General features: G+C 38.0%; 1 protein-coding gene across 1 annotated transcript; it reads left to right on the top strand.

The window, feature by feature from the left end:
- The first annotated feature begins 2,104 nt into the window (after nt 1-2,104).
- Nucleotides 2,105-12,536, top strand: LOC136104360 (lipase member M-like). Its single transcript, XM_065843271.2, has 10 exons — nt 2,105-2,306; nt 3,702-3,813; nt 4,962-5,079; nt 5,795-5,993; nt 6,685-6,794; nt 7,491-7,627; nt 8,186-8,332; nt 9,063-9,134; nt 10,638-10,709; nt 11,816-12,536. The coding sequence occupies exons 1-10, from the start codon at nt 2,146-2,148 to the stop codon at nt 12,047-12,049; spliced, it is 1,362 nt and encodes a 453-aa protein (XP_065699343.1). The 5' UTR covers nt 2,105-2,145; the 3' UTR covers nt 12,050-12,536.

Below are 12,536 nucleotides of genomic sequence, written 5' to 3'. Positions count from 1 at the left end.
TCTGATAGCTACATACACTAGATGGATGAAGCAGCCAAAAGAACATATTTGATCCATGAAGAACTGTTATATTTAGCTGCTTGCAAATACCTTCCATTCTTAAGTCACTGTCAGAGCCAGGTCTAATTCCTGAAGCCAGACGTAATGGGGAGAGCAAAGGGTGTGCAGAAAATGCCAAAATGCTAGGGATTATCTCCTATGAATTGCTGGGTTTTATTATCCAGAAAGAGTACTGGAAGGAGGTGAGATTTCATATATGGAGTGTGTAGTTAACAATTTATACAAAGGCACTTATTTATACAAGGGCACCTAGGCTGACTAGTTCAAAGTTAATTTGCATATGGTCATATTTGTGAAGCTGCAGCCACATCTCTGATGGCAGCACTTCAACCTTTAAGTATTTCCACTGAATTCTACACCTCTTTATAGTGTGAGTAATTTCCCCTGAAACTTGTCACCTTACAACAGAATGTGTGTGTTTGTTTTTTTAAAAAAACAGCCTAACACCCTTGTTCATGTTCTTTCTACTAATCTCAAACTCTCGCCTAGAACACATGCTATCAACAACTGCAATGATGGCTTCATCCACTAGTTTGCTGTTTATGGTATTATGCCATTTAGATGTTCTGCTTTTTACTCAATACTGTTTTATTGCTTTACATTATAGAATGAAGCTGGCTGTGTTCAGAGTGAGTTAATAGCACATCTTAATGAGTTAGACTAGCACAAAGTACTTGTAGGCAAGTACATATTTAGACAGATAGAACAGCATGAAGTACTCGAAGGCAGGTACATATTTAAACAGTTCATTTGTGGAATTCATGCTGTGCTTTGAAAGACACTAGAAGTTTAAAAGGAGGAAATCTGCTTTTCTTAGAAATCAGATGAAGATATTAAAGTATATGAAAGGGATTAAACAGAAGATTAAAAAACAAACAAGCAAATAGCCCCAAACAAACAATCAAAAACCAAACAAAAATAACAACAACAAACTCACAAGTACTCAATATTTGGAAGCACATTCTGGAAGCTCATTGAAAATAATCTCGTCTCCTACTTCCCTGCCAGAAACTGAACTTGAACCTTCATATTTCTCTTGTAGGTCTTCTGAGTCTTTCTTTCATATTTCTTTCTGATCTGTAACTATTAAAGAAAATAATTTCTGAGGATACATTAAATAAATCTTGTCCTAACCAGATCCAGTATTGCAAGGAGAAAGTATACAAACTATGATATAAATAGAAATTCGAGGTTTAAAAATATCAAGCTGGAACAGGCATAATGCAGATTCCACCAGCTTTGTACCAGAATATGCAAGGGGAGGGGTCAAAAAAAGCTGCAATCAAACTTCTGCAAAGTTCGTGTTATAATAATAGCTAGGATGCCAGTTAGGGAACATGGCTGCGTTATTCTTGTACTCCACAAAAAAAAAAAAAAAAAAGAAAAAAAAAGACCCTCACAAAGTTCACTATCCTGAAGATCTAACAATCTGTTCAAATCTACCTAATTGCTACTGCTGGCAGCATTGGACAAGAATCCGTATGTTTGAGACCACTGAGACAAATGGCCATTATGGTAATGTTTCCTGGGTCCATATAGAAAAGCGTTCTAGCTTCATAACTATATATTTAGATAATACACATTTTATTCTAGTGGCATTTTAGAGGTGATATATCACTAATAAAGGAAAATCTCCCAAAACTACTCCTGCAACATTGTAGACTTACAGAACAACAACATTAAAAGAATAAAAGAAAAATAGATGCAGTAACATCTATAGAAGTATCAAAGAGTCAAAGTTACTTCCATCCTTTCCACATAACAGGAAAAGCTGGAATTGGCAAGTTGTTAGTAGAACAGAAAATTGTTGCAGGTTTATTGACAATTTCATTAGGTATGATAAGGCATACCTATTAACATATTCGTTTTAAAAATTCCTAATCCTGCACTGCCACTCCACAGAGACTGGTATTCTTCTTAAAAATCCATCAATTTGTGATACTAAAAAGAGCCTTGTTATAGATGTGGCGGTGAAGGAGACAAAAAACAGGAGGCTTGAGAATAAAAGGAGTTGCCTCTCTCTGCTGTTAACACAGGGAAAAGCTGAAGTGAAAGCAGAAGGAATGAGGAGTGGGAAATAAATAGATGTTTATTGACAAGGTGCTGCGTGTCTGGCGACAAAACCAGCGCATGACCGTGGTGCTGCTGCTCTCTTTACCCAGCACTGCTTCCAAACACCCAGCAACTGAGTTTCCAGTCATCTGTCATCGCAGTTTCTCAGCCAAACATATGATTTCTAGCACAAGGTTGGTAACGCTTTAACTTCTCTCTGACCCAAAACTGGTGAAGGCTTTGTGGGAGCTGCTTAAGGAGTTGCTTTATTATTTAAGAACAAATACATTTTGTTATGTTGTTTTGTTTGTAACTTACATAGGTGAAGTGATATTTCTTGAAAGATTTATTTCGGCTAAAGAGGAGTAGCCTGACTCATGTAGCCTGAATTTAGGTAACTCTGCAATAACTGGAGAAGCATGGGAAAATGTTAAGTGCGAGATTAAGACAACAGTGAGTTTCAAGCAAGAGAAAGGAGATTGAAGATCAGTAAAAAGAAGTTTATAAAATGTCTGTTCCTTTTACTACAAAAGGAGCCAAATATTTTGAAGATACAGATTCTATCAGAATGAAGTATTAGAAAGTTAGAATATAAATTATTCTGTGATAAGAAAAGGTAAGCTACTCATATTATTTGGGGGAAAATCTTGTTGATTGGGAAAACCACAAATGCAGTAGATTTGCTAGCTAATTCAGTCTAGCTTAGAGCTTTGTCACTGGGACAACACAGGTTTAAACAAGGTCTCCAGGGGTTTGCATGGCATAGAGGGAATGGTAATTCAAGCACTCTGCATTTTCTTTGAGCTAATAGTATGAAGATATTCACAGAATGTAGAGCTGCTGTGTGTGTAGATAAGCAGGCTAGGCTCCTCTCAGGTTTTTTTCATTCCTCATTACCTGAACAAAACTGGATGCCCCTACACTCAATCTCTACCTATCATTACATTTAGCAAAGCTTTCCCTTCCTTTCTCCATCTTCATCCTATGAAATGGGTAAATTTTGCCACTGATCATCTTTGTATATATTATGCTAGTCAACTATAAATATGTGCTTTATTTCGGTTCTTGAGTTCTTAATTATATGATTTTTATATGTTTATTTTAAATTGTCTTCATTTATTCAGTTAACTATCCAACAGCTTGTTTGTCTCCACTTTGAAAACTTCATCTTGATAATGATTTAGTTACAAGTTGCCCAATAATTGCATTGTTCTCCAGAGTTAGCCAGAAATTATTCCTGATTAATCTACAGAACAAATGTGTAGCACAGTAATGCAAATGACTTGCTTCTCAGAAGAATGAGTAAAATCCATTTCTCCAAAAGCTTTGCTCCTTTCCTTAGATTCACTGACACTTTTTCCCTGATTCAGAGCAGTGCCCTAGCCTTAGCAGAGAACCTAGATTACTGCCAAACCCCCTCTGAGAGGTTTTTAAAGTCAGCTTTGTTCTATTTAATTAACAATTAGAGAGTACCAGACTAGCTCCATTTAGTATTAGGGAGCACTTCTCTCATCAGAAAATCACTGAACCTGTCTGGATTATAAGTGAAGATCAGGTCTACTGACAGATGAATATGCTGTTTTATCCAGAAAGAAGATATGGCTGGTTTTTGCTGTGACATACTTATTTCAGGGAATTACTTATTCAGAAGAACTCAGGAGAATGAAGAGAGCTGTGGATCCTGCAGCATTAATGAATATTGTAAGTTGCTCAACAGAGTGACCTGGGCGGGGGGAAGGAAATCATGTCTCACAGTAGAGGTGTTTCTAGGTGTTGGAAATACTGTAACAAGGTAGATAAGCTACTTTTATTTAACACATCCTCTCTAATCACTCTATATACTGCTGATTTCTCTTCTTTTCTGCATGTGTAAGAGCACCTCTTATGTTTTAAAGAAGTTAAGGTAAACACCTTTCCTTAGTAAATCTGCAGAGTTTATTTCCTTTTAAGTATCAGTTACCAGTTTGCTATTGCTGGTATTATTCCCCTATCTGAAAAGAAAAAAAAAAAATACCTCAGACGTCAGCATTTTGTCATCAAGGAAGGCTCTAAATAACCAATGACTTATGTTTTCTCTTTTTTGGAATGACCATCTTACATCGGAAATGGCCAGCTTTTCAGAAAAGCAGCTCTTGGCATTCAAGTTTGTTTAGATTTTTAGTCACTTGTTAAAATCTTGGGGTTTATGACAAATTACATTGAGTAATTGTCTTAGTACAAGTTATAAAAAAAAATTTCTCTTTTGTAACAAAACAAGCTGCATGTTACAGTTCAAAAATAATATTTATTTCAGAGCTTAAGATTGGCTGTGGCAGTCATTTCCCTTGTGACTATGCAAGTGGCTGTTCCTGTGTTTTCCATAATGTATTCAATTTTTTAGTGGTAGTCATTGCAGACCTGCCATTCACAAAAAAGCAGTTGTGAACCTCTCTGGATTTCTCTGAAGGTAGTTTAAATGAAGTGGTTTCACTTTGCATTGCAGCAGGAGTATGCACCCAGGCAGCTCCTCATCTCAGCTGTGAGAATTAAAAAGTCCTGCTATGAGGTTATAGTGATTCTTGTGTCACCAGAATGCAAGGGCTTGTGATTGTATGTCGGTAGTGTAATACAGTTGTTTTAATAACGTATTTTAACTGAACAGTCAAATCCTGGATATGACACAAAGAATGGAGGAAATCTGTTGTAGTTTTAGAATTACAATATCCAGTCTGATATTGCTTTATTCACTTGCTTAATATATGTTGGCTAAATCTCTTGTTGTATCTGCTCTCTAACACTTCTTTATTGTGAAACTTATAATATATGAAATGGACTTCTGCAAGCAAATGCATTTGTACTTTCTCTTCTAGAACGAGCTCATTACTTACAAAGGATACCCCAGTGAGGAGTATGAAGTGACAACAGAAGATGGTTATATCATTACAATTAACAGAATCCCTTATGGTATACAGAATCAGGGAAACCCAGGTACAATCCTTTAACATAAGACAAAAACAGCCTAGATGGGGCATGTTCTGGAAGAAACCTTGGATTTATACAATGTCCATCTGAGCTTGTATATGCAAGTGACATTTTAGCAGAAGATTTTGGCTGCACTGAACAGCCTGCAATATCAACATGATTTATGTCAAGTACACCCATTTATAATAAAAATCCACTACAATATGAAGCACAAGCCTCATAATAAGAGTTAATGAAGAAAAGGTTTGTTTTTTTTTTTTAAAAAAAAAAAAAGGCAAAGGCTGTAATCTGTCCAATCCATGTGTTTTGAGAAAGCTGTTCCAGCTTTTAATTTTGCTTTGGCTTTGCTTACACCTGGTTAATACCAGTAAGTGATTCAGATTTTGAGTGAAGGAAAGCTCTGCAAACAATCCCACACCTTCATTCTATAGATCAGTGTTGAGAATCTCATGCTAATGCAGTAAACCTATCCAAACAATGATGGGAGGGAGACAAGCTAGTTTTTGCTGGTGTCTGGCAGATCTTTTCATAAATCTTCACAGAAGGTTAGAAGAAGTTCTCTCTTTACACAAAGAGATGTTTTGTTCTTATGATTAGTTGTCTTCCTTTAAGTTGGTACAGGAATAAATCCCAATATTGAATATGAAACAGTAAGTCCCTGAAATACCAGAAAATCAAGAAATTGTATAAATTTTTGTTTTATTTCTGATTTGCTTTTCAGCTTCGAAACCTGCTGTATTTCTCCAACATGGATTATTGGGAGATGCTAGTAACTGGATCGCAAACCTGCCCAACAACAGCTTGGGCTTCATACTAGCTGATGCTGGCTTTGACGTTTGGATGGGAAATAGCAGAGGGAATCGCTGGTCCAGAAAACATCAGAATTATTCCATTGATCAAGATGAATTCTGGGCTTTCAGGTAAACTGAGCCACTGAAGGCCATCTCAATTACCTATTTATTTAAGCTGGGTAAATCAGGGTGCTACTGTTTAAAAAGCATTCTTTACATTCACTTTTGCTGAGGTGTCCCTATACACACATGTGAAATTTAATAATGGTGGATACTACTTTACTTTAATTACTGCTAGAAAAAGTTCTTCAAACTAGAGATATAGCAGCAACTCAGAGGAACCTTCACAGGTCCTGTCCAAACCACTCCTCAGGTCTGGAGGCAGTTTTGAAGGCTACTTAGAAACACTAGTCTGTATATTACAATAACATTAAAATCACAGAAGGAGAAAATGTAAATCATTTTACACTTATTTTAATGAACATTTTAAAATAGATCTTTTATTTAATACCAAATTGTATAAAATGCGTGATTCCACGGATGGAGCTCTGTTACTGTATCGCCACCCGTTCCTTCTGTGTGGACCATTACAATTCAAACTGATACTTATTGATGTTACAGTCCTCCTGTTGATGTCAAGGGAGAAAGTAAACCAGAGAACCTCATCTTCCATACCCATTGCCAGAAGAATGCAGAACCTGAGATATCTGAATGATTCACTGAATGGTTCATATTATTTCTTTGCTGACAAGCCTATAATAAAAACATGAATTCAAATGGATTTTTAATTTATGCATGCCTCTCTATCTCTTGCCTGCAGTTTTGATGAGATGGCAAAGTTTGATCTTCCAGCAGCTATAAATTTCATTGTGGAGAAAACAGGACAGGAAAAGTTGTACTATATTGGCCATTCACAAGGTACTACCGTTGGTAAGTTACACACAACAGACCAACGCTTCAGGAAAACAGGAGTAAAATGTGATTTGAGATACTGAATGTACCTAGGGTTTTCATTAACTCTCTGTATGTGTGAAAAACACAGGGTTAGCTGTTTCAGCTGTTTTCATTTTTAATTTATTATAAAGACAATAAAACATAATGGGCCAAATGCACAGCTGCTATAAACCTATCAGCTTAGAATTACACTGGAAATTATTGTGGACCATGCAAATTGTTTCTTTCCAAGATACACATGTGTGCCCAATAGTAGATGGTCAGTTGACCAAAATAAACAAAATAGGAAGATAAGAATACAGAAAGAGAAGTTGGCTAGTTTGAACAGGACACATTAAAAAAAAAAAAAAAGTTGCATTGACTGGAATAAAAGCAAGTGCTCCTCCCAACAGTACGTGAAATGTATGAATGCACATCAGAAGAGTGCATTTATGTTTAAATGGGCTTGGAAGAAAGCTGCAAAGGCAAAATATAGAAAGAAATTTCACTCTGAAGAAGGAAATAAAACTACAAGCTGGTAACACATGGAAAATAGGGCTGAACCATTGACTGGAACAACTAACAAGGTTGTTTGTAGGTTTAGCGTTTATAAATACTAAAAGCAGTCTAATGTACAAATAATTATTCTTTTATCTCCTTTTTTTGTTTGTTTGTTTCATTTTGTTTTCACAGCTTTCATTGCATTTTCAACAATGCCAGAGCTGGCTCAAAAAATTAAATTCTATTTTGCATTGGCACCTGTCACTACTATTAAGTATGCTAGAAGCCCAGTAACAAAACTTCTGTACCTTCCTGAAAAATTGCTCAGGGTATGTGATATCTTGGTTTTAACTGTGTAACCATATACTTGTTTGTTCAGCTCTTAAAACGGGTAAACAGTAAGAGTAGGGCTTTAGAACCTCTACTCATTTGCATGTGGGTAGGTTTACCTAATGACTGAAGCCTTTGGAAGTCCAGACTGGACATGAAGAGAAACTTTTTATCTTGGGCAATAGTGCAGAACGGGGATGGGCCACCCAGAGAGGTACAGAGAAGCAGATCCTCAAAGGTTTCCGAGATTCCAACAGACAAAGCCACAACTGATGTGCAAGCTTAGAGCTAAAATGTGACTCGGAGTTAACATTTAACATATCTCTTCATTAAAGTGATGTAAACACAAATTAAGTAATACCTGAGTAGGCTGATGCAATAGAAAAACACCTGATTTCTCTCTTGTTTGCGGGAACATCATCTGGTAAATGAAGAAAGAGCAAGTGGGAATCATTGAAAGTGCTAGAGAAGAGGAACAGGACACAAACACCTTTAAAAACAACACCACAATATACAATTGTACTTTCTTAAATGAATGTTACCTTTGTATTTCACAGGGTTTTCTTGGCAAGAGAGAATTCCTTCCCCAGACCACACGTCTAAAAAGGCTACTAGTCCCTGTCTGCAGTCACCGAGCTTTTTCCAGGCTTTGTAGAAGTGTCTTCTTCAGTCTGGGTGGCTGTAATCTGAAAAACCTTGACACAGTATGTATGACTCCTACCAGCTTTACTGACAGTTTAAGCTTCTGCTCTCAAAACTTACCTTCTGTCCTGTGGTGTGAATCAGTCAGTGTCACATTACAGGGTCCCCTGGACCATCAGAGATGTACTCAGAGGCACAGGATACCTCAGGGTACCTGAGGGAGGGTTAGCAGACACTGGGGATTAAGACATACTTGGGCACCTCATGCTATGTACAGCTGTAGGTTAAACCTTCTACGCATCAAAATTTTGCCTCAGCATTTTCTGAAAAATGCCTCAGAGTTTGCTCTCTGAGGAAGGATCACAGAGCAACTTGTTAAGAAATGCCTGCAGGACTATTACGTATTTTATTTCAAATAGTTGTGCTTTCCTCAGTCAGTTGCAGTTCCTTTTGCTGTTCCGTCCAACAGCTATCCTCTCTCACACAGCATTTGTTACAAACTTCTGAAAAAAGCCACCTAGTTCAGAGTCTAAACTGGTGATTTTCTGTTCTACCTCTTCCACCTGTTAGATTCATTTAGATTACCAGTCATCCTGGAAAATGTTCTGGTTGGGGGTTGTTCTTTCAGTGCTACTCCAAACCTGACACATTGCCACATCTGGAGTAACACTGAGGGAGTCTCCAATCATGCCATTCCAATTTCTGTTGATTTTATAGATACACTACTGTGGCAGATGTTTTGATGTACATCTCGAGAGAGGAAGATGATACTCACTGAATATTTTCTTTCAGAACCAAATCCATGTGTATATTGCACAAACCCCTGCTGGAACTTCTGTGCAGAACATGGTCCACTGGAGTCAGGTACTAGCAAACTCCTGGAAGACAAAATAAATACTCACTTCTGGGTGAATGGTATAGAGGGGTTATATCTGATATCCTATTGCAAAGCCATTACTAACTTCTTGGAAACACATGCAACCTACGGTTTGCAATTGAAATCTCAATTCAAATGACTGTTTTTCATTGATCCTTCTTTTGCCAGCAGGAAAGGAATATCCTATGTGATAACAGGTACATTTGAAGCCAACAGTTAAATTCTATATTTGTGCAAAAATGTGTATGCTGGAAGCTGCGTATGCAGATGTATATATCACTTTTCTTACCATGCATTTAGTACATTTTATAAATGATGCCCACACTTCCGTACAGATCTTACCTTAAGTAACCAGTTACATTTCCAATTTGGGGTTAAAAAATGAGCAAGACATAGGCTGTTTTGCTACTATTAAAAGCCCTTGCATTTTCATCTCTTGCTTTCAAAGCTCTCAGTGTCTGTCTATTTATTAGACTCATTATATCCCTTACAGCACATCCTCAGCAGCAGTGCTGATGGAAGCTCCCTTTCTGTGTTTGGGCTCATGCTTTCAGGATTCATGACGTTTGGGCTCAGTCACAGCAGTTGCTGCATGCAGGGCAGCTCTCCTGGCAGCACTACAGTCTCTGCAGTGGAGCAGGAAGCAGCTATGAGCACACTGATCTTGCTAGGGAGTTAATGAACTTTTCAACACACCAAACACATGGGCATGTTTGAGTGACATCTGCACAGGTATTTACTCAAAATCAAACAATAATTTTGGCCATGAATTTAGGTAAAATATTAGATTTTATTAAGTTGCTTTTGTAACCGTGGCCTAGACCTCTAAAGAAAAAGTGTTACAAAGGCACAGTGAAGGCACCTCTGCAAATGGACTTAGGTTTAATTCAGCATCTAGCCCAGACTGGCAAGCACAAACATCCAGGAGTAATACTCCTAAGCCTTCATTGTCATTATTGTTATTACTACTAATATTAAAGGAGTTGACATCTTACCTTCAATATTAAGATCCCATTGATGGTGCCTCTCACAGTAGTAACAGCCCACACTATAGGCAAAGCCAAGGAGCACAAGGGATGAACTAGAAATGGTGACTTCTTTATTCAAACCAGAGAGGCAAGAGAAAACATAAGGAAGAGCCACTCACAGAGCTAAGTGATGGAAACATGACTGTCAGAAGAGGATATTGCAGTAGCGATGAGGGAAACTTGCTGGAGGCACTTGTTGATAGTGATTTTACAAACTAAAACAAGTTGCCTGTGAAAGCATCCCTGGCTCTTTCTGCAGGAGCAATGATTTTTTTGGTTCTGACAAAAACATTTGACTCCTTTGCACTGTCTGAAACTTTAATTTACTGTTGGCTCTTCCATTGCTCTTAGAAGAACTTCTGTTGAGGCTTTAAATAGGAGTCAGAAGCTCAGTAGGAGAAGAACCCACAAACTTCCTGAATTATGACTTTGTAACTAGCCTTCTCTTGTTTATCTTCTTAGGAGGCCCGTTCAGGGAAGTTCCAAGCTTATGACTGGGGCAGTTCAAAGAAGAACATGGAAAAATATGAACAGGTATATTCTGGTGAAACAATATTATCACCCTTGAACAACAGAAGAGCCCACAGGAAAAGAGTAAGGATGTAGTAGGAGACACACAAGTAGATTAATTTAGCCACCACCATCCATATTACTACTTTCTAGTTTGGAAGTCAAATGATCAATAGGAATAAGAGAGAGTAAGAGCAGGAAAAATAGAAAATTATTTTGAAAAAGAAGAGTACATCTAGTGGCTAAAACCAAAGAGTCGTCTTGCCTCATAGCATGATTGAAAGAGTTGTAATGTCTGAGAGCTTAGGGAAACAACATTAGGAAGAGGGCAACTGGATACCTAATAGCTACCCTTAGGTTCTGGCAGACAGAGGTAAAAGGCCTTTGTCCTCAAGTAGTCCTTGAGGAACCTCTCCTCTGTTCAAGTTTCTGCTCCAGTCCTTGGCCCTCCTACCCTTTAGGTCTCCATAATAGCCTGTTACTACAAGTTACATGTTTTAATGATGGCTTGCATAAAACACAGCTTCCTTTGGTTTGTCTTGAATTCTCCTGCCCCTGGAAAGTCACTGGATGCATTCTAGGTTCTGTGTTAGGAGAAGTAATGGGATAATTACTTCCTGTGCTCCTTCTTCATACCATTTGTGATTGTATAAGCCAGTTTCCTGTCCCTGCTCTGGCCTCTATTTTCAAAACTCAGGAGTCCTAAGCTACTTCCTCTTTCCTCCTACAGAAATCACTCCACGCTCCTTCACATCCTTGTCATGTGTTGTGTTTTCTAACTAGACTATTTGTGTCTTCTGGGACTGACCAATATTCCAAAAGGATCAAGATGGGTGTTTATCCAGAGGCATCCTGACACTTTCCACCTTGTTCCAGGTTCCTGCCCTATGAATTCCTAGCGGAGAGGACAAAGACCCAACAGTAACTGTTTGTCAACTCAGGAGGCATTTTTCCTTTGCCTATGCTATTGACTGGGCCATCCTCGAAAGTACAGACAGAAAAGGTCCCCTTCTTCTTGTTTGGTTTAGGCACCTCTACTTTGAACAGTGACAGAAGAAAGCCCCAAACACATGTTTAAAACTTGCTGTGCTTTTCTGGACATTAATTCCTGTACTGCTTCATGTTTCCAGGCTACTCCTCCTCTCTACAATGTAGAAGAGATGGTTGTACCAACTGCAGTATGGACTGGGGGACAAGACTTGCTCGCAAATCCCAAGGATGTGGCAATTTTACTGTCTCAAATTAAAGGGCTCATCTATCACAAGAGGATTCCTGAATGGGCACATCTGGATTTCATCTGGGGATTGGATGCACATCTGCATGTGTACGATGAAATTATTGACCTGATGCAGAAGTACCCTTAACCCACAACCAGTAGCCATACCTGACTCATTCAATGATACTTGCTTTCACTGGGTCTGAACAAAACCTTATTTTACATTAGATGGTTTCTCCTGGAGTTGGATAGAAGGTTCTTCCTGGCACTATTTTCACACCATGTGTCACTACAATGCTTTTTGCATCCTGATGGTGCATTTCATATTTTCTGGCAACCTTATGGGTCAACAATCACTTTTTAACTGATACAGCATAGATTCTGCAATAACTGTACTTTGCTAACAGAAGACAGGCTTTTCTTAGCAGTCTGTTCTGTTCTTTAGACCTTAACAGTAATGAAAGCACTGACTTTCTCTGGATACCGTCAGTGATCTCAAGATGTTATCCATTCATATTATTTCTCAGTTTATTTGTCTGAAAATTACTAAAAGACACACTGTAAGGCAAGACTAATTCTAGCAGTTATGTTATTGGTTAATTTTTTGTTAGATGAGACAATGACTACAAAGTAAA

This window comes from Patagioenas fasciata, chromosome 8, assembly GCF_037038585.1.
Source record: "Patagioenas fasciata isolate bPatFas1 chromosome 8, bPatFas1.hap1, whole genome shotgun sequence".
Classification (NCBI taxonomy): domain Eukaryota; kingdom Metazoa; phylum Chordata; class Aves; order Columbiformes; family Columbidae; genus Patagioenas; species Patagioenas fasciata.
The sequence above is the reverse complement of the archived record's forward strand: the minus strand, read 5'-3'. Positions and strand labels throughout refer to the sequence as shown.

What these genes read in the sequence shown, in the direction of transcription:
- LOC136104360 (XM_065843271.2), top strand. Translation starts at nt 2,146, where the DNA reads ATGTTTATTGACAAGGTGCTGCGTGTCTGGCGACAAAACCAGCGCATG. An exon ending in TTCCTGAAAAATTGCTCAGG is followed by an intron (nt 7,628 to 8,185) that starts GTATGTGATATC and finishes TGTATTTCACAG; the next exon opens with GGTTTTCTTGGCAAGAGAGA. An exon ending in ATCTGAAAAACCTTGACACA is followed by an intron (nt 8,333 to 9,062) that starts GTATGTATGACT and finishes ATTTTCTTTCAG; the next exon opens with AACCAAATCCATGTGTATAT.